Source organism: Anas platyrhynchos, chromosome 13, assembly GCF_047663525.1.
Source record: "Anas platyrhynchos isolate ZD024472 breed Pekin duck chromosome 13, IASCAAS_PekinDuck_T2T, whole genome shotgun sequence".
Classification (NCBI taxonomy): Eukaryota; Metazoa; Chordata; class Aves; order Anseriformes; family Anatidae; genus Anas; species Anas platyrhynchos.
This window is the reverse complement of record NC_092599.1, coordinates 18,607,487-18,634,704: the sequence shown is the minus strand read 5'-3', so window position 1 is coordinate 18,634,704 and position 27,218 is coordinate 18,607,487. Positions and strand designations below refer to the sequence as shown.

The 27,218-nt window shown below is 41.4% G+C and overlaps 1 protein-coding gene across 16 annotated transcripts in view; it reads left to right on the top strand.

Moving 5' to 3' along the window:
- Window positions 1-27,218, top strand: part of IQSEC1 (IQ motif and Sec7 domain ArfGEF 1) — a 342,853-nt gene that overhangs the window by 220,861 nt on the left and 94,774 nt on the right. Inside the window, exon 1 of one of the 16 annotated variants that reach the window (XM_038186154.2) lies at window positions 22,960-23,091. The exons of 14 other annotated variants lie outside the window; for them this stretch is intronic. In XM_038186154.2, the coding sequence (XP_038042082.1) occupies window positions 22,973-23,091 (119 nt within the window). In that variant the 5' untranslated portion in view covers window positions 22,960-22,972. Of the gene's footprint in view, window positions 1-22,959; window positions 23,092-24,465; window positions 24,488-27,218 lie in introns of those variants that run through there. One more of the 16 variants, XM_072044602.1, reaches the window with a different exon arrangement.

Here is a 27,218-nt window from a genome sequence, read left to right as displayed (position 1 = left end):
GAGGTCACATGCAGGAAAAATATACTATTTCTGAACATACATTTTTTTTTTTAAATGAAGATAATTTCTAACAGTAAAAGGTCTGTATATGAACAGTGCATATGTTCCTAGTCTGCTAGCATAGCCAGGAATTTGGATTCCAACAGAAATACGTTAAAATAAATTTTGCTTGCAAAACGGAACAGCTTTCAGTGGAAGTCCCTTCCCAAAGGCACACGGGTGCTGCAGCCCGGTGCCTGCAGAAGGACTGGAGGTGGTGCCATTTCCCCAGCAACCCGCTGCGAATGCCGAGCTCTCACTGCAGCAAGCATTGCCCATCATTTCCTCGGTTCGTAACGAGTAAATGAAGTTTGTGATGGATGTGTGGCATCTAGCTTAATAATAAACGTTATTGTCTTTATTTTGTAAATTTGCTTAAAATTTAAAAGTAGACACTTGATTCTTTGTTTTGATCTCAATGTGTCTTGACTTGTCAGGGATAAGGAACATTTCATTTCCTCTGACAAAAATGAATAAAAGCTGTGCTCATGTCTAAAAATCAGTCCTATGGTCTTGATTCATCTGAATAGTAATGTGTTCAGATGCTTATAGTCACATAGGCTATGTTTTTAGTTTAGGAACATAAACTAGGGGTTTTGCATCACAATTATTTATTTATGAACATCATTTTATAACGTTCTAATCAAGTAAAAGTCCGTGCTGTTCACGGGGCGTTTTTGTTTTCTGAGGAGCTTGCTGCCTTTGGAGTCACAAGTACCTTTAAAATTCTAAGTAAAAATAAGGAAGAGAAAGTGATTATATTGAAAATATAATACAGGAAGAAACTGTTCTGACTTATGAGTGAATGCCAATTTATGGTCATCACAGTTAAAGACAACGTTTTGCATATTAAAACTAAAAGAATCCTAGTGGTATTAATTAGAGTTAGTAAATCTGCCAGTAAGGGCAGAAAGAGTTAATACAACTTACTTGTTGTGGTTTTGGAACCAAATTAGTAAAGGTCTTCATATTTTCTGAAGTATTATTTTCTAGTCTGTATTTCAAGAAGATAAAGAGCACCTGTTAAAGCAGCACATCTGGATAAATTGTGTCCAAATGTTTTCAGAAGAGTTGGCCGGTGAATTCTCTCCAACATATAATATTCAATTATTTTGTGGGAATGGGAAAAACAGAATCCATACCAATGCAAGTTAATGCACTATCCATGTTTGAGGAGGAGGAACTAATTGTTGAGGCTTTGATAACTTTATGTGAGCAATCCTGCTACAGGTTTATGACAGAATCATGATCAGTACAGTCATTGTTATTCTTTGTCATGAATTTATATGGTATTTATTGACTTAATTTTGTAAAATACTTTTGTTTCTAACATTATTAGTTTCTGCAGTCCTATATTGCTTATTATAGATTTTCAAGGTGTGTGAGTTGTCCAAGCCAGTGATCTCCGAACTCCTTTGATCAAGCACCTCTATCAGTAAGAAAAAAAAATATATATATTTGAGCAGCAGAAATTCTCAATATTTATTCATTTATAAATTATATATTTGTACTACTGAATTTCTTCAGGAACCCCAACAGATAATCTTGTGCACCTCACTTTGGAGACCACTGATCTAAGCAACTAGAATCAGCAACGCCCTCATGGTAGATGTGATTCTGAGTTCTCAAAACCTAGCTGCAAATTAGAATTATTGCAGAGCTGGTGAGTTAAAGTAGAGTCATAGGGACATCACACTAGATAAATTTCAGTTTTCTGTTAAGAAAAGTCTTGTTTCTGTATATGACACAGATATAGAACCAAAGAGCACAACTATCTGGAGAGTTTTGTCAGTAGAGCACAAGTAAGTGATGTGTGTATTTTAATACACTCAAATGTAGATCTGAATGTCTGCCTTTGCTATCTATTCTATCAGAAATGCATATGGAATGACTTTGACATTCCAGCATTAATGCCAGCTTTTCTTCTGGAGTTCATTATGTTCAAGGCACTTCATTGTACTAGTTTCAGCATCCCACTGTAGAGACTGATAAACCCAATTCTTACTAAACTAAGGAACTGCAGATTGCAAATTCTTGATAGATCCCAATTCTTGATTTCTCACTGAACTGCAAACTAAGCATGTGTTAGTATCTGATCGCAAAGGCTTCATACCGTGGTTTGTGTGGTATCTTCACTTTGTCTCCCATAAGTAGTGGGGTTCCAGTAAGTTGAGTCCTATACTTTGAAAGACTGAAATAGTTTCTCAAACTTATGGATGCAGCAATTAAATTCTCCTTTTGTTTTATCCAGCTAGTGGTGCACACAACAAATGCTTGGCATGTTCAAGTATGAGATGTTCATGTACTTAGATGTTTAAGTATTTCTGTGCTGTGCTTGCCTTGCCTTGAGGGAGTCCAAGAGTAGCCAGGATAAGTTTGAGTCATGGTGTGAAAGTATGTGTGGTGCAGCCTTACAATAGTCTAACTGTTTATTGCCCTGTCAGTTTTAATGGGCAGGATGGAAATCAATTTTTAATCCTCTTATGCCCCTCTTTAAGGTATGTAAGAGACAGACAAATGGGTGAAATGACCAGCCATGTTCATTAGTGGAAAAAGGTATTTTTACCTTAGATTACAATTTCATTATTTCATCTCATAACTGAAACATGATTTTAAAAGTCACTATAATGTTGAGTTATTTTTAATTCCTCCTGGCTTTTAACTTATAAACAGGTGCACTTTCCTCCATCTGCCAGTTCTCTTCTCAGTCTTTTTTGCATATCCTGTTTGCCTGATTCACAGGAGTGCTGAATTCCCACGGTTTACAGTCAGAAGTACATGCAAGTCAGAGGTAGTGCAGGATTACTGTAGCATATGAACTGCCAGCTGTGGGGCAGTAGAACAAGCAGCTGAGCCATCATTAGCTGTGGAGAACAATGTCCAGGGGATGGGTAGCCCAGGCTGCCAGCTCAGGAGCTGCTGTAGTTAGCCCAGTTTAAGTTATCCCCACTAATGAATCAAAGCTGCTTTTGCCTGTTTAAACATAGTGACATGGAGTAAAATATCCTTCAGTAAAATATAATTTTGCTTTTTACTTCCACACATGAACTTTTGTAGAGACAATACGAGTTGTTTTCAGCATTCAGGAAGGCTGAAATAATTTTGGTAGCTTCTACCTTTGGAAACTGCAAGTCCTGGGTTAAGTTTTCGGGTATCAGGAGAAACTGCTGAGGAGACTGTTGTCTCCAGACAGTTTCTTTAGTAACACACTACCTATATGTTGATTGTGTTTTTTTTTTCAAGGCAAGTACAGATATGACATAATGTACACATGGTTTTAGAGGACCGTGTCATCAATTACTACTTAAAACAAATGTCATCATGGTCTTGTGGTCCTCTTAGAACTGAAATCTTTAACTACACAGTGAGCCCTGGGTAAATGAGGACAATTTTTCTAATTATTTCCTCTATGGCAAATGACAGTAACCCTTTTAACTGCTTAAGACCAGGTTTTACTAGTTGCTCAGTTAAAAGAAATCTAGCTAATTAGAATAAGTAAAGCATTTCTAGCTGTAATGAAGATGTGCAAATGCCTCAAGAATTCAAGCTTAACTCTTTGTGAAGATCCCAAAAGCTCACCAGTACCGTGATCCCTTGTGCAATTAACGTTTTCATATTCAAGCAGGAATATGTTGCTCTAGTCCATCTGAGATCTGAGTCACATTTTTCCTTTGGAAGGATGACATACTGGCCCAGACCCTGCAAGGACTTGATCTCGGTGTGTTCTAGATATTTGTGTAAATTAATGTTATGCTCCATAAAGTGCTGGATTTGCCTGTCGCTATATACATACACACAGAAAAGATTTGGTGCAAGCAGGCAGTATGAGCAAATTGCTCAATTCCTCTCTGTTAATTAGTAAAACTTGCTGCTTTTAAACAATTCCTATTAGGAACTTGATATAAAAACTGCCAGTTTTACTCTGGATACTTGTTTCTGATGACTCACTGTCTCCACTGCAGTTTTGGGGTTATATTTATAGTTGTGGTTTGTGCAGAATTCACACCTGCTTTGCAAAAGTATGAAACTAATCCCATTTCCTGATAAGGTAGGACAAGTCTGTGGGCACAATGCTGGGTTAGAGCCTCTCTTTTCATTGCCATGTTCCACTTTGGGTTTGTTTTCTCTCTCATTATCTGAGCTCTCAGTGCTTTACATGTCCATCGCTATAATGAGGGGTAGTATCTTTTTCACAGAATCATGATCAATTCTGAACACCCTAACCCACTCGTTTTACTTTAACACCAAGCATGTGTACTGCTAACATTTATTATCATATTGTTATGTTGTTATAATAACATCAGTATGTCATTATAAAAAGAAAAAAAAAATCCATCTTAGAGGTTCTAAGAAGTTTGATGCTTCCATAAAGATGCTCATGCTGAAAGTACTACACACTATTTTGTTGGTCGTGGCAATGGAACTTGAAGTTACACATCTATCTGCTCTGTGCCCTTTGGGTAGCTTTTGCGTAGCTTCAATTTTCTTCTGACATCAATATATACAACGGAATGGGTTTTTTTATTGTGAAAACATTGGCAAGTTGTTGGCTTTGCTGATTCATACACCACTGGAAAAGTTTTTGAAGAGCACGAATGGAAGATTAATGCTGTATATTTGTTAAAGGCAGGGAGAGGCTGCAGATCTTGCAAACTCATCACAGAACCATTTTCAATTTATTTTTTTTATATAGAACAACCTTTCCACTTCTTTTCTATGCAACATGTAATTATACTGTCTGTTTTCTGTTGACATGCTTGATATGTTCTGTCTAAAGACTCATGAAAAGAAGTTGCAGGTCATGCAATGTTAATTGGGATCTGAGTTGTTGCCATAGGCTATGTAAAGATCACCATTTGAAAACAAAAATAGAAAAGGTGCGGTCATGTTCATTTCAGTCAGAGACTTTTTGAATAGCTTTGACTTGTCCTTTGTAGGCTACGTGAGGCTGAAGGATGGCTATTTCAAGTGATCCCTTATATGATTTTGAAAATATACCAGTGGCAATGTATAATGGGATGACACCAGACCAATCTTACTTTTATCTTGATTACATAAATACTTATGATTTCTGTGATTCTGTAACGCTTTCAGACATATGGTTTGATTTTTGAGTGGTCCTGTTTGGAGCAAGAAGTTGGATTCAATGATGATTGTGGGTCCCTTCTACCTCAGGTTATTCTGTGGTTCTGTAACTTTTTTTAAAGAAGTGTGTTTCTAGTAACTATCTATTAGCATCATCCTTCCTGTATTTCCAGCCTTCAACTACTTGGTACATTTAAAGGAAAGCTTTTTTAAAGCAGATCTGATTCAAACACAAAGAATCAATTCCCATTTGTAGTACATCTCAAGTGTTTATCATGATCTAGCACATTGCTGAATCAAGGAAAAGAGTTAAGCATGTGCATACAACTGGATGTTCGTAAATAACTAGAGGCAAAGGAAAGTTAGGTGGTTTCTTTAGTAGCTTATTGAATATGTATATTTCACCAAGTTTCTTAAAAGCAATTTTAGGAAGAAAGGACTGGTAAAGCAACAAAAAATTTTCTCTAACAGGGTAAAAATCGATCTCATGAATTAGAATAACTGGGAAGGAGGTTTATGTATGTTGTTTATGGATTATAAAAGATGCTCATCAAGAGGAAATGGAAAAGATGTTCTTTCTGTCTCATTTGTGTTGCTGGTATTTATTACTTGCTGGCATTTATTTCTAAAGAGCATTTACTCACTTGAAAAGAGTGCAACAGCTTGGTAGTCATCAATGTCTGCATTTTCTTTTCAAAATATATTGAATTTTTAACAACCTCTCCATCCTCTAAGTTCGTGCTGTCTTTCCTGGTGTTCAGATGCACTTCACAAAGTCCCTTCTCATAATGAGGCACTACCCAAAATTGTTCAAAGTCCAGATGTGGTGATACTATTTTTTTGTTGTTTTTATTTTTGGATAATGGCAGGTTTCTATACATGACTTTTACAAAACTGAAATGTATTCTTATCATTTATAAACTAAAGATTTATTTGTTTTCAATTGTTAGGCATGATTGGAAAATAGGAGCATGCATTTCCTAGAGCTGTGTAACAGAAAAGTGGGACAAAAATCTTGGCGTGGCACTGTAATAACAATCTTCTTATTTGTATTAGTGTATGTCAGGGATGCCGACTGGCACAGCTGAAGGTATAGTGGTAATGTCCTGTAAGCTGGGCATGTTCTGTCTCACGTCAGCCCTACAAGGACACCGGGAGGATCTAATCCCAGCTGCATTGTCACTGATCTGGAGGTGGCTGACATCTGCCTGACTTAAAGCAGGGCAGAGCCCTCATCATCTGAAGAATACTATTTATACACATTCGAACTAGCCTGCAGATGTTTTAGACATTGAGCATATGCAGGTGAGGGACTGTTTTTATTGTCTCTCTCTAAGTGACAGCAAAAAGTGCATTTTCTGTTGCACTAACTGGTGATTTTGCAGAACAGTCCATCCCCAACAGATATAGAGGCTTAAGTGGAGGCTGACCAGAAATCTTTTGACTGTAATCTCAGCTGTCCAATTTTTCCTTGTCCTCAGAAATATTTACTCTTTGGCAGAAGCTCAGTTAAAACTCTCTTTGTTGAAGTCCCAAGTCACATTGAGAATCTAACCCTCTGCCCTTTTAATGTTTGCGTTTCTAAAATTGGAATGATCATTGCTACACAGTTCATAGGCAACATTTTAAAGGTGAGAGTACAATTTCCAAATGGAAAAGCTAAGTGCTGCTGTGATTCTGTAGCTGAAGTTGAGAGACTGTAAAGCATCAATCACAAACAAGTGTCTTGATGAAGGAGAATAACTACATTTATGGAAAAATGCGTGTATGGGGAGGTAGGGCAGGAAAGGGGAGCCATATGCATGCATGCTAAACCCCTAGAATTAGACAAAGGCCTGGCAGATTTAGTAGTTTGAGTGTCCAGCCCTTCCATCCAATGCTAGAAGCGATAGACATGATGCTTGGTGAGATCAAACCTACACCTGACACCTGTAAGAAATGAACTATAGCCAAAGATATTGGGGGGTGATTAGTACACAGTGGAGGCAGCAGCAGTTGTAGGAAGGTAAGACTGAAACGGGAGTTTCTGAGCTATCAATTCTAGTTCCTATTATTTCAAGCAAAAATGTTGTATGTTTTCTTCTCATAATCCTGTCACACTCCACAGTTTTGCTGATCAGAGCTAGAAATCTTTTTATTACTATCTTAATTCTGTTCCAACTGGTGCACACATCTTCTTGTGCCAGCACCGTTTTTTCATTTCTAGCCCATATGCTCACCCCACCAGTATATACTGAAAAAGCAGTTCATCTGTTCTTTTTCTTTTTTTTTTTTTGTCTGTTGGTTTGTTGTTTTGTTTTTTGGTTTTTTGTTTTGTCAGAACTTAACAAGCCGATCTTTTGCAGTCCATTGTTGTCAGAGAAGCTTCCCATCTCTTTAGTCACCCAAAGCAGCCTTCTTTGCACCCAGTACAATTTTGATTTACTTTTCCTTAGGTTTGGAAGACTGATGCAGTTATTCTAGCTGAGGTCTCATCTTTGTGTTTAAGAAGGGCGTCACTGAAGGACAAACATGGTGATTAAGTTTAAATAAGCAGCAAGAACAGCCAGCATTCCCAGGGGGAGCAACTTGGTGCAAGCATCTTGCTTGAGAACTGGAGGCAGCTGACAAAGAAGATGACTGCCCACACTGTTTGCTGTGGCTTCCAGTAGAGTAGTTTCTTGCCAGCCTGCCTTTTGGCAGTCTGGCATAAATATATTTAGTATTTTTTAATGCCTAACTTGTAGGCTTTTCCTTATGTCCCTGCACCATGGATTGATAGTTAAACTGAAAAAAAAGAAACAAGCCCTTCTCCATGGCACATGATTTTTACAACTACTAGCGTGATGCTTCCAGTAAAGGTACCAAATAACACACCTTAAAATCCCCACAGTATCATTATACACCTGTTTCTCTCAGATTTTTAGGGCTGTAGGATACCTGCCAGGGAAGCAAAACCAACTCATATAATAAACTGTAGGAACTGCAGGAACTGTGTGTATGTATGTGTATGTCTCTGTGCATACACATATACTCATTTAGAAATGCAATCATTTTAAATTTCAAGAAGTGGAGTCTTGAGGAATTTTGGAAGTAAATTTATCTTTTGCTCCAAAACATCTCCTTTTACCTAAGATGATGCGTAGCATTAGCACAGAGCATACAGAACTGTGTTGCTGTAGTCTCTTCTTGAAAGAGTTTCTGCAGACGTACTTGACCGTTGTGAGATTTCTCTAACAGGGAGGAACACTTTAAAGAGATGCCAACACTATCATTAGCAAGCAAGTGAAGGGAAAACTACGACCAGAAAATCTGCTGGTTAGCTTTTCCATAGCACAGGCAGAAGACTGAGTAATTCTACGACTGTTTTTGTTGACTTTGAATACCAAAAAGTCAAACATCTTTGTGTTTGTGTTTGAATGACCAACCATTCCTGCCTGTTAAGTTAGCTACGCCTCCAAATTTGGATTGAGTATATAGAGACAGGACAGATTGGACTACAAGACTGTCTTTTCGTGAGGGTGCTAAAGGAAACAAGGCTGGTTCACTAAGCATGCTGGTAAATTATAGGAATGACAAAAATGCATTTTGAATAGCTTAGTGAGAACATGAAGTACCTTTTATAAGAGATAAGTTGAGCCCGTGTTTAACTTGCATTATTTCATTTTACTTGGAAAATGTTGCATGCGATACAGTTACTGAAAAATTAATCACATTGCTAAGTCTTTGTGAGGGAGGGGGGAGAGGAGGCTATGTTTAACAGCCCATCAGCCAGAAAAGGGTCCCAGTGATGCAGGGAACACTTTAACTCCCAGGTCCATCTGTCCTTTAGGTAATTTTGGTCTTGATGGAAGTAAAAGTTTTTAATTGTAAAGCCCTGAAAATTACAGGTTTCCCAAAGTAACTTACACATTGTAACTTGTACATTTTATCAAGCCTGTGAAGGTCTGTTCCTGAAAGAAGGGGAAGTGCTGCTTAGTGAGTGGCCTGAATGCAGGTTTGGGAGATAGGAAGTAGAATTTTAAATACTACCCAAGTATTGATACTTGTTACAGATTTCTGTAGCTCTTTTCCCAAATCTTCCTTTTTGTGAAGATGGAAAGAAACTATTTCTTTTTTACCAAATAGGAGGAGAGAAAGGATTATTTAAAGCGAATAAAAATTAATTATTATACCAAGGATAGAAAGTCAAGAGACATGAGTTCTATTTCTAGCCCTGTGGCTGGCTTATAATTGCTCTTTGGCAAGAGATGTCATAGTGTGACGCACATTTAAATAGGCTCTGCCTCCCAAAACAGGCAGTTTCTGGTCCTTGTGCTATGCTGCACAAGCCTAGTGCTGTGCTGGTGTATGAAGCAGAGCCATGAACCAGACGAGGGAACTGATCCAGCTGAAAGCAGAAACAGAAAGCAAAAAGGTGGTAGGGGAAGAGAGGGGTTTGTTTCTTCAGCCAGATCACTTGCTTGATCCGTATCATTGTGCAACAGTTCAAATGTGCCAGCAGGTGACATGTCAAGATCTCAAGCTTGCTACATCGCATACCTTATCTAGAAAAAGAAAATATTTTCAAATATTTACTACAAAATATTTATCTTTTAGTTAATGTGGCTTTCTTGAACTGCACAAGACCCTGGTCAAGTTAGACAATCCAAATAATTTTCCAGCAAAGCAAAAGCTCTCTCCAATGTCTTCACGCTGAGTAGCTGTAAGGGTTGCACTTCTCTATCAGTCACTTGGTGGAATAAAAATGTTATTTTAAAATTCCATCCTGCTTAAAAAAAAAAAAAGGCATAAATAATATGCAAGGTACAGGCATTATCACACAACATTTAATTCATCCTAGGTGACTAGGCTATTGTTTTCCAAACCATAATGATATATAATTAATTTCATTGCAATCTCTTGGAAGTTTCCTGGCTGCTGGACACCCTGCTGAAATCAGCCAAGCTCAGGATGCGTGAGTGCTCCAGTGGTTTACAGAGATAATGCTGTTTGTAAGAAAATACAAGAATTTCTGTTTAATTCTAGGACAATATTTTTTCTTGATTTTTGTTCAAGATGCCTTTTTCTAAACAAGCAAACATACAAACAAACAAAAAAGACTGAAAATATTTGGGAGATAGCCAAAAAATTGCAAATGTGAATAATTCATGTTGAAAAACTTCTTTCGAGTCAACGTGATGTTCCCAGTGTGAAAGAAATGAGCTGCTTTTTGTGAACTGGGCCTTGAATAATGAATTTTATGATCAACCTCATTCTTTAGTTTACCTCATTTAGTCACTGTTGACTATTAACATTTTATATCAACCATGACTGTATATTCATGGGATACAGGTTCTACAGATGATTTTCTGTAACTAGGTTTTTAGACCAGTTCTAGGAGATAAAAGTGAACAACCTCTGCTGGGAAACCTTAACAAGCTGTCATTTTCTATGTAGATGTCTTGAAAATTAAATCTCAAATTTTCTCTTTTGTTGCTGTAGATGTAAATGAAAAAGGATTAAATAAGTGGAGACGGGTGAAAAGGATAAAATTAATTTTGTTGTCATCAGTGAATAGTCATACTGGTATATTGCTGTAAGAAAGACGTAAGATGGATAGCCAAATATTGTGGTTGGAAGCAGCTCGTAATGTAGCTGAAATTGAGCCCCTACCTCAGTTAGTAAATGTCATACAACAACAATAAATCTGTTCCAGTCACAGTTATGGAGATGGTTAGTTAAAGTGAAAGGAAAAAGTCAGGGAAGCCAGCAGTAGCAGCAGTGAGTGCAATTCTTGGGAGGTGCTCGAGGTGCGGTACCTGTTAGACATGGTGGTGAGACTCTCCAGAACGCCCTGGGGAGAAGAGCCGAGAAGCTGGGAACAAATGAAACACGACAGGGAGGTGCCCTGTGAGCAGGCAGAAGTAGCAAGAATAGAAAAGGCGACAGCGAGAAGCAACAGAGAAAAATTCCTGTGGGGTTTTAGTGTAAGTGAGCGCTGTGGCGTGATAAAGTGAAAGATGGGGAGCTTGGATCTCCAGCAGCTAAGCTTTGAACCAGGACTGCAAAACATAGGGTGGTCCCAGAGGTGGAGGCGCCTTTGCAGCGGTACAGTGAGTAATGTACAATTTAGAAGAAACACACAAAGGGGGTAGTCCTGAAGAGATGGGACCTGGATAGGCTGAGTTACTTCATTACGTTTTGCCATCTTAACCTGTGCAAACTGTGTATTTGATGTCAAAATTTGTGTTATAGTTAACACAAGAAGGTAAATCCTTGCATGCAAACAGCTGGCTTTATTTGAAGATGTAACCAAGCAGTTATATTGGTGGCTAATCTAACAAGTGGTGAACTAACGAGTACCTTACTATCTTCCCACGTCTGTGTCTATGCATTTCTGTTACTCAATCAAAGCTGTGCTGGCACTGTTAGTTGCTGAAGAGGCTACAGAATGTCTCTCAAATGAGAGATTTTTGTTGTTGTTTATGGAATGCTCAGCTACACAGGAGTTATTGTTGTCTGCATTTCCCTGTATTTGATGCTATTTATTTATTCCTGTTCCTATTTTTAGGATGAGAACTTCAAATAAGTGAATAAGCTTCATGCTAGCTGATCATACAGCTGATTTGTAGTCATTTTCCTGGGTGCCTATTAGGTGTTGCCAAAATGTTGTGGCATTTAGGTCTGAAGCTCTTTAAGGGAGTGAAGAAAATGGGCAAATTATTCAAAATCCACTAAATAATAAAGAGGTTAAATCCTGTTGTTCTAGCAAAAGTCTTAGGTGTTTAAAAACATGGTCTACTTGCACTAAGTCAGATGGAAGCACCTAACTGTTAGATCCCAACTTAAATTATGCTCCACTGAAAATCTGATCAGATAACTACTTGATGCATTTATTTAAATGTGTCTACACCTAAGACTGTTTCATCTTTCAAATTATATTTTGTCTACAGTTGTGACCATTTTTCTATTAATTTCAGGCAGTTTTCTTTTGTTTATGATCATTCTGATCACAGAGCACACTGGCTGCAGTCAGGCTTGTCTTCATTGTCTCATATCCTCCCCTAAATGTATACCCTGCCAGCAATTAAGCTTCCAACTGGGAAATAAGGAAAATGTGGTTGAAGCTGCAACATTAAAGAAATGAACATATATCAAATAAACTGCAGCAAAATGACAAAAAGACTCTCTCTAAAGCCAGCAATGATACTGTTACAAGTGACCGTGAAAGCCTCCAACTAAAAGAAGCAAATGACTTTATCCATAAATGGACAAATTGATTTCTTTCTCTGGAAGGTGAATATTGCTCCAAACAATGGGGGGTAATGATCATTTTCATACATGAGGAATGCCCAGCATCATCCCTACCATACATTGCAGGTAATGAAGTGTTTTTCAAAACGTAGTTACTAACGTTTGTAAGGAAATTGGGGTACAAACTCCAGTGGACGTCAGGATTACTCTGCTGTCAAACTGGTAAGGGTGCTCAGCACTTGAAGGCATGCTACTAGTTTGTGCTTTGTTTTCCGCACAGGAAAAGTGCGCGCAGCAATTCTCCATTTTTAGCCAAGTTCTTGCCACTGACTGCCTTTTGCCTCAGCTCCACCGCCACTGCTGCTTCCGTTTGGCTGCTGTGATGAATCAGCAGCTTGGTCTTCTGTGAACAAAGGTGCCAAGATCTCTTGCAGTTGTATCCATGAGCTACAGAAAAATTCGTGTCACCAGAACCACACCTAGAACCAGCAGGCTCTGTACTTCACCCCAGAGCTACTAAATCCATCCCACCTGTGGTAAATTTCAGGCCAGGCACTCCACTGCTAAGACTTGTACCAGTACATTACATCTGCTGAGCTGGCACCTTGTGGCTCTGGAATTAAATTGTACCAGAGAACCATGACATGTTTGGCTATGACCCAATGCTCAAGACTTGTCCCAAGAAAACCGGTGTGCTTGCTGGGTGTTAAATTGGCTGGTCTCCTTTTGCTGCAGTGGTGCATCGCAGCAAAGGGCACAGCACAGCACGTGTGTGTGCTCACGCCATGGCAAGGCTGCAGGTGGACAAGGCACGGCTTTTGTAAGATGTTCTCATTGGGGAAGAATCTGGAAGTGTTGCCTTGGTGTGTATGAAAATATAACACACAGCATGGTTTGTATATGCATGTGCGTGCCTGAGGCAGTGTCAGGAGAGGCCATGTATATGTTATTTGTGCGGTGGCTGAGCAGAACCAGCAGTGTCCGTTTGGCACCTCCACAAGCTGGGGGTGGCAGGCACACAGAGTGGGGACTGTACACCTGAACTGTGCATGTCCAAGTGGAAAAAGGAAGTGTCATGCTTTCAAGATGAATGGATATTTTAGCTGTAAAGTGCAATCTGCAACCATTCAAGGCAAAACTTCCTGTCACTTGATCACGTCTAGGGTCTGGTTTAGGACTGGGATCATTCTGATGAATGCAAATGGATATTTTCCTGTACCTGCAAAGGTAGGTAAAAGTAGGACCAGAATTATGTTCTTGAGCTTTTTCTGCTTTGACTTTCAGGGAAACTTACCCAAGAAGGTGATAGACTTTTAGCTCATATAAGGGTAGCAAACAGTGCTATGTAAAAGCAAGGCAGCCACTTAAATGCCATTCATCAATTTTTATTGGTGTTCCTGCTAACGGTCCTTTTCTTGGGATCACTCAGTCTGGTTTGGCTACTTCGTGCACTGACTGCTTTTCTCATGCATCTGTGCCCCATCCCACGTGCCTGACTTCCACGGAATGGTGTTTTCTGTCTCTGAAGGTCAAAATCCTCGTCATGACATCACAGCTCATTTGGTTTAAGCCAGGCTGAGGCCACTTGAGCTATTAGGAGGTTTCAAGTAGAAAAAGAGCAGGAAAATTAAATCAACATTTACGAAATGATGGCTCCTCTACCTTGCAAAATAAGTTCAGCAGCATCGGGAAAAATAACACAAAGACACTGAGCTATTCCCAAAAATGTAAAATTTATCAGACTAGCATTTCATGAGGTCTAATACAGTAAAAGGATGAACGCCCTCCCCCAGCCAGCTAATCAGACAGCCTCATATGAGGAGATTTCTTCCCAGCTCCAGCTGGTCTTGAAGCATGCAGGCTGGCAGTCCTCATGATTTTATCAGTGAGAGGGCAATATAAACTGTTCCTAGCAGTATGAGCTTCAATAGTATTTTGTACTTATTCAGCATCTTTGCCTTGACAATTTCAGAAGTGTGTAACAGAAGGGAGAGGAAATTCTCCCATTTTTCCACAGGGAAAACTGAAGCAAGCCATTACAGACTTCTTGTGTATATTTTGGAGAGGCAGCACACTCAGACTTTGAATTTAAACATTGCTTTTTCTGTCATTTTTTCACCTCTTTGCTGGAAAGAAATTCCAGAGGCTGCGATACGAGGCCTGGGTGCAGGAGGTCGCCCTAGCCTGCAAGGCCTTGCCTTCATGGTGAAGCTCCGTGTGAGATTTGGGTTTATCTGTAGTTTGACCTTGAACTCTGGGACTGAACTCTGGGACAGAGCTCTCTCTTATTTGATGGCACGTTGTGTGGCAGAGTTGATGAAGGAACCATAGAGCAGGTCATTTCTGTGCTGAGAGGTGTCCCGCTGGCTGTCCCTCTGAGGCAGCGGGGAGCTCCTGGCTGCCCTGGAGATGCTGGCCTGGTGCTGAAGGAATGAGGAGGAGTGCTGAAGAAAGCGAGATGGGAGACGAGCACACAGTCATGCTCATGTACCCTTGTAGTCCTTTTGAATTTCCTGTGCTGAGTGAATTATCTTTTTAATGGTTTTGTGTGGCCACGTTTACATTTTGGAAACACGCTGGCTGCTCGCAGCCTTCGCTCTACAGCCAGCTCACTTGGCTGCGTAAGGAATTCACCCAAAATTGTGTGTCAGCACTCCTGCCCTTTGAATGCTCTATTTCTGTCTCATAAAAAGCATCTGCCTCATGTGTCTCTGCAGAGGCGAACCAGAAGGTTGGAAAGGTGGAAGGGAGCATGCGGGGAGCAGCCTGGGAAGCTGTCCCCTCAGTGAGGAAGGAACGGGGGGAGAAGGTGCACGAGGGAGCCCAGGGGGCACTGATCGATAGAGGGGTGAGGGGTGGCAGCCTGGTGTCCAGATACCTCACAGTAGCTCACAAGGTATGGATTGTCAGAAGGGAAAAGCCCCGGCTGCCCTCAGTTACACATCACTTTTGTCATACTTCTCCTGTATTGAAAGAGCTTCCCATCCTGCTCAGCTGACAGACTCCTCTGGGGAGCAACCACTACTAACGCTGCCCAAGACAACTGACAGACCTGACTGAAATCTAGTAATTTCATGATTAGATGAGTCTGGTAAATAGGAAGGGAATTGAAGCAGTACGTGATAATTCTTCCAATCCTTTTCCTAACTCCAAGGAAAAACCCTTGGGCCCCAAGTTCTGGCTGGCTGAGCTCACTGCAATCCCATCCCAAACAGGGAGCAGGATGCTTCCTTATCTGAAGTTCCTAATCCACCACTCACTACAGATATACGCAAAACTCCAGAAATGTAGTTAGAAATAGTTATTTCAAAATTTACCTTTTCAAGGTATATCCAAGCCCCTGTGCAAAAATAGTGGAAAAGATTTGGCATTTAGTTGAACAGATCTTGTTCTATGTTGTTGGGTTTTTTTGTTAGTTGTCGTGTGATTTGCTGCTGTATAAACCATGGCAGCTAGTGAGCTAAGTGAAAGCTTAACTCTAGTTTCATGAGTTAGGTGGATATTGTGTAAACGCTTTTGCTTTTTAATGTAATTTATGATGTTAAGCCCTAAACTGGTTTGAGCTGCCATGCACAAAGAAATAGCAATCTAGCCAGCGCTTTGGGTTTTATTTCAAGGTGCATTAAAACACCACAGTAACAGCAAGCACTAAATGTGTATTTCAGTGTTAAAAGGAGATACTTTTGCTGAAAAGAGATGTGAAACCGTGTATCCTTGGAAGTCTGGAGAAACCTGTGCCCTGGGTTTTTCAGTGCAAGGTGCTGAGCACTGCATTGTGTTGACAGAGGCAGGCAGAGCTGCGGGCATTCAGCACGACAAGTGCCACACCAGGGTCTGGCAGAGGCAATGGGCAGAGCTCAAGAAGTACTGAGGGAGTCAGTAGTAACACTATTTGGGGCTGAGTGGCTGAGGAATTTAATATTACCTGAGAATTAGCACCAAATTTAGAAGGTAATTTAGTCCTGGGGGAGAGCACGTAGCATCATCGCATTTCTACAGTTTAGCATCTGCTGCTTAAGCTGTCTGATAGATCTTGAAAGGCTGAAAAGGGCACTGACCTTGCGGGAGGTTGCTCACTGGCCAGCATTGCCGTGGCGATGTGGCATGGCTCGGGGTCCGTCGGGCTATGAACGCTGCTGAGCAGAAGCTGGGAGGTCCGGCCCATCGCAGCGCCGCGAGGTAAATGTGCTGAGCAGTACAGCGGATCCGGCAGCGAGAGCCCTGCGCTTCCCAGCTCCAGAACGAGGCACTGACCCAGCTTTATCCTCCTGTAGGACCAGCTTGCGCTTTTTGTATCATTCCAGCACATCCACTGCAAAGGGAGACTGTGACAGCTCCACCTGGATGTTTGGTTTTATTTATTCATGGCCTGTGGAACAATGAAGTCAGAGGTAGGTGAATGATGCAGTGCAGGAAGTTGCTGCAGCAGTAGCTTTGCTAGAGACGATGATTTAATGTATCGGGCTAACAGCGGAGGAAAATATTAATAAATTCTCTTTGTGCATGTATCGGGCAGGGGGTAAGGCTTTCTAAGTGCAGCAGATGACGTTTTCTAATTGCATAGCTTTCTCTTATGCCTGAAGTAGTGATGTACAAAGGTTTTGTTTCCCTTAACGTTATAGAAATGCAGTCTTTTCAAGGCTAAGCTATCCATTTATCTTGCTAGAATTAGCAGAATGTCGTGTTTCATTCTTTTAAATGCATATCAAGTTCTCAGCAAAAAATAAGCGTGTTAATCATTGTAGCTGATGCGCTGTGTTATGCAGATTGCGAGCATTGATTCCAGACTGTAGGTTCAGCTTTCGTATTTGCATTTAGTCAATCAAGTCTGCGCCCACCCCGGATCCCTTCTGGTGAATTTCTGTGGATTTTGTTGCTCAATGTATTTATTCTCCTCTGAGCATCTGCTTTAAAATAAATCATTAGAACAATACGCGGTCCTACAGCAGAGGCAGCAGAATATCTCGGGGAGTGAAATCTTTCTGTAGAATCGCAGGCAGTCTGTGTGGCTGTTAAAGGAGGGGTTTTAATGTAAACCCTGAGGATGTTTTGAGTTTTTAAAAAGCCAGTCCCGTGTCTGTCTTGTACACAGGAATGCATGGACCCATAGGGCAGAAATGCAAATAGATTCTAGAGATAGGTCCCATACCATGTCTCTGAGGCTGGCCTGTGTGTGTAGTTGTTCTGGGGTTGTATAATGGAGAGCTGGAGCATGGGGATGAAATAGTTGAGAGCTGGTGGGGGGTCATTTATTTTTTATACATCTTAGCATATGACACATTTCATATGCTTAACAATTTTGTAAAACATATTTGTTAATTCCTATCAGTGTCGTTGCATTTAGAAGATACTAATCTAGCATCTTTTTAGTTTAATGGGCTATTAATCATTCCTATTTTTTCCAAGCAACCGATACGTTAAATTGCTGTGAATTTGGTTTGACTGTGTTCTGCCAAAGTTGATGAATGGTCAGAAGCAGCGAAGCAGAAATCTGACGTGCCACCACAGCCAGCACCCCGGACAGGAAGCTGTGAGATTCCCTTTTGAAAACAAAACCTCTCGTACGTGCTGCTTGTCAAAACGTCAGTGCCTGTAACCCTTACACAGTAGCAGGATACGGAGGTGGTCTTCTAATCGATCTTGTAATGCCTACATACAGTTAGAAGTAAAGGAATGAAAAAATCCCTTAAATCATGAGCCTAGTGTGGCTAGTTAAAGTTAAAATTCATAGCCAGATGGCTGTTTTATGACATTCTACATAAATACAGGGAAAAATGCCTTGACTTATCATACGCTCATTGGTGCAAACCTATCTGCTAGGGATGGCACGGCACCTGTGAGTTTGGGTGCAAGTTTTGTAGGCTGTGAAAGCCCACCGGCTGTCAGATGGCAGGGGTTGAACGAGGCTGCCTTCTAAATATGGAACATGGTTAAGCAGACGGAGAGGTGTCGGTAGCGTTGCATCAGAGGATTAAAGGGTATTTGGGGGTGAGAGCATTTGCTGCTTTGAGAAGGTCACAGGCAGAGCTGTTCAGCCCTGTCTCTGGAAGCACCAACTGTCCTGTTCCTCCCGGTGTTTTCCATGTGTGTGGTTCTGCACAGCCCAGCAGGCCACGTGTGGCACTTCTTTTTTCACTGCTCAGGTCAGGGTTTTGGAAACCATCCCCCTGTGTATGTGCTGGACACCTGAACAAGGCACCGCTGGTCCCAGGGGAAGTCAGCGTGCAGCACCCGTGGGCAGCCTTTGGGTGAGAAACTCCTGAATCCTGCTCTTTTAGAAGTGCTTGACGAAGACAAAAGTACCCTTAAATATTACTAAGAATGACTTTTTCTTTCACCAAGTTATCCTTTAGTTTTAAACATGGTACCACTTAGAAGCATTTCTCTATTTTTTCCTAATTCTTCTGAGGTAAATGTTTTTTTTCTAAATTAAATGAGAATAAAGGGTATTATTTTGCAGCTTAAGAAAAAAAAAAAAAAAGTATAGGCCTTGAATCTATAAATGCATAGCTTCATTAGAGTTAAGAATTTGTGCTTATAGTTATATATATGATTACATGTTTGAAGACCTGGAGCCTTTCGCACGTGTGGTTTTGGCTTGACTGTAATCTGGACAGGAAGGATTGTTTGCATCAGATGTAAAAGTTTCTTACACGGCACAGAAATTGAGGTGGGAGCCTGGGGGACTTATATCCTGCTTAACGAAGTCATTGGGTTTGGAGTGGGTAGAGCCAGGGCCTGTCTCGTGTTATTGCCAGTCAAGTCATGCTCTTTATGCCAAAGGAGCTCTAGTAAAAAGCGAATGGCCCCCATGCTGAACAGCAGTGCTGCAATAAACCCTCAATTTACATACGCACCGGTGCCAGTTTGAAACAGTGAAGGGCAAACACTGCATCAGCAACTGCAGGAAGCTGGAGCATTTTTTCATTACGCTGCCAACAAACTTAGGTTTTTCAGATGTAAATAATGTTGGGTTTGCTTTAATGCACAGGCAGGACGTCGCTAGTCTGCGCCAGCACCGAGCAGTGTGTCGGGCTCCTCGGGACTGCTCCTGCTCTGCTCTCATGCTGCTCGGGAACAAAGGCGAGGCTGCGCTGGGGCAGTGCCGTGAGCCAGGCGGTTGCGATGAAGCAAGGGCAAGGCTGCTTCTGCTGTGTACCACTGGGGGTTGCATGGGATACATAATGTCTGTAATGTCTTAAGACTCTTACCTGTAAATAGCAACACTGCCACAACAAGAAATGTACCCTTAGTGGAGCTGGAGAAGGGGGATTCATTGCGCTTGGAGCTGCAAATTTGAACAGGCAAATTACACAACTGTGCTGCTGCTCTCCCTGTAGTTTGACCTAATGCTTCCCCAGTGCTTATTCTGCAGAGTAGCCAACAGCATCCGAAGAAAATTACATTATTCAGGATTTTTGTTTTAAGGAAACAAATAATTGCAGGCAAGCTCAGTCCTGTTTTGGCACTTCCCCCAGGCAGAACCCACTGGGTTTGTTCGAGGGGTCTCCTTCAGAAGGAGAAACTTCAGGTTTGCCCAAGTAGAGAGGGCTAGCAGGCTGCTGTGCTGCACCTATCAGAAAATCATCTCTTGAAGGATGAGAAGAAAGATGGAAAAAAAAAGTGTTTTGTTTTTCTTTTAAACAGATACTTGCTTTTCATCAAAACAATGCATCTTATGCCCCTTGTGAGAAACACCATAACTGGCTACTTTCTCAACAGCCAGATTGGCCAAAGCAAAAAACCCTGCTGAATTCAGCTTAGTTCTTTTTGGTCTCTAAAAATAAAAAATATCACAGGCCTTAACTTATGTAAAGAACAAGCAGTCTGCAGCTCAGGAAAGGTTTTAGCCTCTGTTAGGAGGCTCAGTGAAGTTTTCCCTGTGAACAGTGGGTCCTGCACCAGGCCGATGCTGTCCGAAGGTGTGTGGGTGCCCAGCATGTGGCAGTGCCGTGTAGCAGAGGTGCTGATGTGGGTGCTGACAGCTGTAGTGGCACCCTGAGGCTTCCAACTGAGGCGTGGTTTTGAGAAACAGGGAGGAGAGCTGAGCCCGCTGCCTTCTGGTGTCATTTTTCTCCTTTTCTAGGTGTTCCTCTGAAGCTGCGGTGAGAGCCCCTTTGTGTCTTATAGTTGTGTTTTATAGGTGCCTGCGCTGTAACCCAATGGAAACCCAGTTTCATGAAGTCTGGGTCAGGTCTTTAAGGAGTTAGGGGTTCTCCTGTTTTGTGTTGATCCACAGAAAAAGGCAAATAAATGCCTTAAATCAGAAAGGCATAACTTTACATTTTCAAATCATTTCTATAAACACTTACTGATTTATATGCATAGCACAGGCACCCACAGGACAGATGCAAATGTCTTCATTTTTCCAGATGGAAAGACTGAGGGAGAGGGCGGGAGAGCAGGGTTTGTTCAGCTGCAGAGGCAAGTTGACATTAGAGGCAGCGCCAGAGCCTGAAACCCGTGGCTCCCAGTGCTGTGCTCACACAGCTGCCTAGCAGCATTAGCCACTGTGTTTCACATACTTGAACAATGAGAGAGAAATACTAAAAAAAAAAAAAAAAAAGTGTGATTTTGTGCATGTGTACATGTTGTGTACGTGGCATCTGCAGGATATGGTCTTTGGCAGACGTTTTGAGACCTTTTGAGAAGTGAAATCAGATGTCCATCTCTCCCTGTCTTGCAGGCAGTGCTGAATAGACAGTTCTATTTAAATAGGTGTAATCATATGTTATGGATCACAATAGAGCTCGCTGCACCACACGTCATTCTTCTGTGTGTTATTGAAATGCTGAGGAAAAGAAGCTGGACTGTCTGAGCTTTCGGTAATGATCACAGCAATCAAAATAGTGGAAACAACTCATATTTACAGACATACAGAAAAAGGAAACTCATGATGGTGTATTTCCCAGGCTTTCCAATATTCCCAAGCAGTTGTGCAGTGCTGAAGTCCACCTTGCAGGCACAGAAAGCCTCGGTTACACAACAGCTAAGGAGCCCCAATATCTATAATTAATGCAATTATACTGGAGGAGAAAGGGGAGAAAAACCAACTTCTTGGGAGGCAAGGGGTTGATGAGGATGACCTATTCGGGCTTGAGGCAGATAGCTTCACACTGATGTTGTGCACTCCAGCAGAATCTTCCTAAGATTTAAGCAGAGAGCAGAATGCTTTGGGATGACCTGCAGGGCAGCAACCAGCAGAGAGCAAACACAGGGCCTGAGGAACGTAGCCCAAGAAATGGCCCCATGTGCTGCCGTGTGCTCGGTGTGTGACACGGAGCGGGCAGTGAAGGGAAGGGTGTTGGTTCAGCTGTGTGCCCCTTCCACAGAGCTCCCTCCAGAGATATGCTTGGCCTTGGTTCCAAATTGGAGGAAAAAAAATAAGGGGGGAAGAAAATAATAATAAAAAAAAAAAAAAAAAAAAATTGCCTTTTAAACACTGCTCTCTTTTTCCTTCTTTGATAACTGCTGCCAGAGCTGGCTGGCCTCAGATGTGTTTCTTTCCAGTGAAGGGCACCAGGAAAATATTTCCTGCTAATGAGTTTACTGGTTGGATACTGTCCATAGGACATGTGAGTACAACTGTGATGTTTTGTGTCTCTTGATTAACATGATGAATAGACTGATAGAAAAATGAAACTTCAATGTGTTATCGCCAGCAAAACTGATGTGATAGGAAACGGGGGGGGGGGGGGGGCATAGCGACACCCTGCTCTAAGTGTCTGAGCAGAAGGTATTTGTATTCCACAGAGCAGCTTATCTGTGCCTTTATGCTGTTGAATCAGTGGCACACATGAATTTCAAATGCTTTGCTTGGGGACTGGAGTGAGAGAAACATTAGCCTGGTAATAGGAGCATAAAAGGCTGGATGGAAAAGAAATAAGCCAAAGAAAATAATTGCCCGGTTACATTTCACTTGGCTATCCTTTCCTCCTTCCTTCCCTTCCTGTTTGTGTGTCACTTTCAGTCCTGTTGTCATGCAACTCCTCTGCAATGCCATTTGTTTTGTCACTTCATCCCTATCCCGGTGCTTGCCCTGAACTTTATAGCCTACCAGCATTACTTGCTTGGCTGCTCTGTTAATCTCTTCACACTACACCACGCTTCAGAAATTCTTATTCTCTTCGCTCAGCAAAACTGAGAACCGCAGCTCAGTCTGCAAGTTCACTCCATCCGAGCACACGACTGCTTATCTTGATCCCATTCCCAGCGCAACCTTTGCACCACTGGCAGCCTGGCTGGCAAGCTCAGCAAGGGGACCGAGACAGAAACGCCTCCTGAGGAACAACTTTCCTTTCGAGGGAGGGTACGGCAGGCTTTGTGCAGCAGCAAGCAGACCCCAGAGCAGATGTGTGCTGCAGGCCCTGAGGCTGGAGCCAGCTTCTCAAGCAGGATCAGCTGCTGCTGAGTGCGAGGCTGTGGAGCACGGCGCTCACAAGGGTAATGTTTCATGCCACTGCCGGTGCCCTGTGTAACTGTCAGTCCAGCAACCTTCATTAGCACCAAACTCACATTCCAAACATTTCTGAAGCAGAAGGCAGGCCAGAAAAGGAACAGAAATGCAGAGGACTTCTTTTCTTCACACATGCTTGCGTATGTATTCAGCAGTCCTAAGTTCGGACTGGAGTTGATGTGTTCTCTCGGCTTCCAGAGCAGACAGGTGCATTCAGGCCAGACTTTTACACCAGACTTCTCACTTCAAGGGGACCCAGGCCAAACACCTACTGCCTTAGCCTTTGCAGAAGCGAGGTAGGTCTAGAGCTTTTGTTTCATTTTCGTCCTTGTTCCTGCAAGGGACTGAACCAAAATCCCAATTCTAGCTTTCCAGTTCAGCTTTTGCTCCCTTCCTGGTTTTGAAAAGATGAGGAAACCTGCAGAAGAGATCTGTGTGCATCATCTGCTTCACTCGTGCTCAGAAATCAACAGAAGTGAGTGAAGTAGCTGTCAGCTGTAAAAGAACACAGGGTATTAGTATGCAAAAGGAGCTAATACTGAGCAATTCACATTGCTACTGAGGTTTCTGCATCTAGTACAAGCTGCTTGCTACAGCAGTGTCAGATCTATGAAGTCTGAAATAAAGCGAGATGCCTGGTGTGCATGTTTGCATATCAACACCAGAAGTGTTTTCGAGCTTGCATCTGATGCATAGCATAACTGGGGCTTGAGGTCACAAATAATATCAGAGTTTGAAGCACTTGTGCATGCAGTTAGTCCTCATGTTTGCTTTGCAAGATTTCTTTTCTCCACTCAGCTATAACCCCAGTTGTTTATCTGAATGCTATATCTTCTGGGTACTGTTACATCATCCTTTTGCATATTCTTCCACTCAGAATATCTGATCTGAATAACTTCTGCCCACTGCAACAAATGTCAGTGTCTGCCTAGCAAAAAATTCCCAGATGCTTCTCCCAAGACAAACCGCATCCTGGAAGCCAAACAGTAGTTCTTATAAAAATCCAGTTTGCAAACCAAATCACTGAGTGAGTAGTTTTCTGTTTATGTAGCCTTTGCTTTTATTCAGATTGCCAACAAACAAGTTTGTCTCTTTCTCCAGGCTCTCTAGTGAACTTGTATCTACGTTTTCAAGACTCTCACTATTAGCTGTTTTCAAAGCTTTGGCAAAGAGCCTCTGTTATCGCTCCTGAGTATAAACTGGAGGATACAGTGAAATATAGCAGTGGAGATAGATTCAGAAAGTTGGCTTTTGTTTGTTTGTTTGTTTTTCTAAGACAGCTCAGAAATGACTGTTTGAAAAGTGTTTATCTATAAAGGGAGAAGCAGCATTCAAAAGCAAGATGATATTGATATATGTGTTTCTGAAGGATATCCTTTAGTGAGTATCAGAAGATCCTTTGGGACTGAGCCTTGGTATTAGAGTAGGACAAACTATGTTGAAGAGTTGCAGTCACTGAATGAAAGCTGGAGAACTCTGTACCTTGGTTTATCATTACATTGTTGCTCTGTCTCCCTTATCTGTTGCTCAGACTTTAGTAGATACAGTTGTGTGTAGTGTTTGCTCCCTATGCAACCAATATGTTGGTTGCACCATAGAAAATTGGCTGATAAAAACAGGATTAAATCACACTTGCAGCTGAGAGTTGTTTTGGAGAACGCAAAGAAGGCACTGGATGCTACTCGTGCCATGGTAAGGAAATGGTAATCAGAAAAGAGAATCAAAGACTGATAAAAAGAAATGGTATCTGCTGATAGCCAAATGTGATCTGGCCAAGTAGGATCTTGAACAGAGGCTGTATTCTTTTGCTTGCATGTGATCACAGTAGAATTGTGCCATTGAGTGCCATTTCGGTTGTTTTCTTATGGAAAAAAGTGTGGGTATTTGAACAATCTAGGAAAAGCGAGCCACCCTCTTAGGATATGTTTACCCAATCTTTTAAAATATTCACTTCCTCTGACATTTTTATTTATTTTGGCTTATAAATACTGAACCAAGCTGTTTCCACTTTCCTGAGCTCAGTGTTTTTAAAGGAAGCTAATGCTCTGTCTTGCTAGAGAATTTCAGATAACTTGATAGAAGGACTGCAGATAAAAAGAACGATCCCATCCTGCAAGAATGTCCTCCCAGATTTTCTGGTTCTCATAATAAACTAAAAAGATCTCAGCTCAGAAAGACCATACTGCAAGTCTTACCAAATTGTGGATAATGAGATTACAGAAATACGTTAACAGGTTAGCCTGTGTTGTAAATATATGATCTTATTATATGAATTTTCTTATCTTAAACCTGTCTAGAATGGATGAAACAACATTTCAAAGTGCTTCACAAGACCTGTCATCTCAGTGGAGGCTTTTTAGGAGCTTTTAAAGCATTGGAATTACTGTAAAATGATATTCTGTCATCTCTTAGTAAGGCCCATACTCTAAACACTTTTCTACACAATAGAAATTAAAATGGAATTGAGTAAACGCTGTCATTCAAATTCAAAGGCTGTCTAGTGACTGAGTGTTTTATATTAAATATAGGCTCGTATCTAGAGCATGGTTACTTGGAACAACAAATTGGAAAATGTAAAATAATACATAGGTCAGATGTTGGAAATCAAATATTAACTCTTTCCTTCCTTTGTTTGTTTTTTTTTTTTGAGTGTATGCATCAAATGCTACAGGCACAATCTTGTTCTTTTTCTATGCTTTAGGACATCAAAAGGGTAAGCCTTTTTTCTATAATTACATAGCTTATTGGATGAAAAAAAAAAAAAAAGCATACCAAATAAATAATTCTCAAACCCTCCAGAAAACTACAGATGTAGTAGAGATGATGATTTTGGAGTCATCTGCACATGTGCTGTATTCGTGGCCTCTCTGGAGGTCCTTTGTTGGTGTTGGTTCTCCAGCAGAATGCCAGCTTCCTTGGGGAGCTGTGTGGCTTGCTCTCTCCATACAGCACCTGAATAAAATTTATTGTGATCACAGCTGCAAATGCAAGCAAAAACTGTTGTGTGTAGTTACCGTTTTTTAGGCAGCAATCGTGCAGTTATTGAGGCACATCAGAGAAAAACTCTACCCTAGCATGTAGCTTGCTCGTAGCAGAAGATTTGCATGTAGCTGCCTCTGTGGAGACCCCAGGGAGGTGGTCTGAAGCTTAGGTCTATCGTTTCCTGGGCCAAAAGATGTTTCCTTCCCCCTGGGCTTGAGCTGTTACTTCAAACCATTTTGTGGCTTCTCTCACTGCAGACTTGTAGAACTGGGTCCAATGTGCCTGATTTTTCCCCTGAAGATGCAGCCTGCTTTCTTTCGGTGTCAAGGATAGGCTCAAGAAGCAACACATGGCAATGCAGGGGAAAAGCAAAAAGCTGAGAACAGTGACAAGTAGCGTTTCACTAGCGCTGGTTTGGGCTTTATCCCTCCTGCTGCATTAAGATAGTTGCAGCAAGGTAGCTGAATGTCCTAGCAGCCGTGTCCTTCCATGTCTGGGCGTAAGCATCACTGGCTCCTGGGCACATGAAGAAGTAGCTCCAGCACCCACTAGGTAGGTAAAAGTTTCTGCTGATCTGTCTGTTGCTTGGATTAGAATGATAGCCAAGCATACATTTGTTTCTCATGTAACCAGCATTGAATTTGGGGTGCAGGAGATGAAAAATGAGGTTGCTGCATGAACTTTACACAACAAACCCATACAGAAAACAAGGATATTTGTCAAAGGGGACAAGCGATCAGATTTTTGTGGCCTATGAATATGTAGTAGGATTTTCTTTCATAATTGTTGTTTGCCAGCCAGCCTGCAACCTTGATTCTTCATTTCATACAAACTGCTGATCAGAGTACAATCTGCAGATTACCAGTGTCATCACTTACTGAATCTCGCTGCAAAAAGTACTGCATGCTCTGGGTGGCGTCAGCCAGCGTGCAAGATAACTGTGGAGTCTGATAAATGATTCTTTCTGCTTCCTGGGTAAAGAGAGTATCTACTTCTGGGGCATACTTATGGCATAAATACTGGCAAAAACTTGTGGTTAGGAAGAGGAGGATAAATTGTGTTTGATCTGTAGCATAAGTGAAGTTGAAAACAGAAATGCACAGAGGTTACGTGGTCGAACAATGAGCTGATCCAATGTTGTAAAGTCATCGGCTGTAATCTAACAAGAAGTGCAAAAGTGGCTATTTCTGCAGGAAGGAGAATTTAGAAATGCTGTGTAATATGTTGTGCTATCTATCTTCGTGACTGCATCTCGTGAGCAGTCCACTTATCACTGACCATACCGAGGTAAGGCTGCAGACATCCCCTTCCACGCTTACCTAGATCCTGAGTGTGCCTACATGATATTTTACAGCTAAAATGTGGTGTTTTTTAACTCCTCCAGTTCCTAGAGGAAAAACTGCCTGCCTGTTTTTCATTCACCTGTAATGCCTAATGAGAG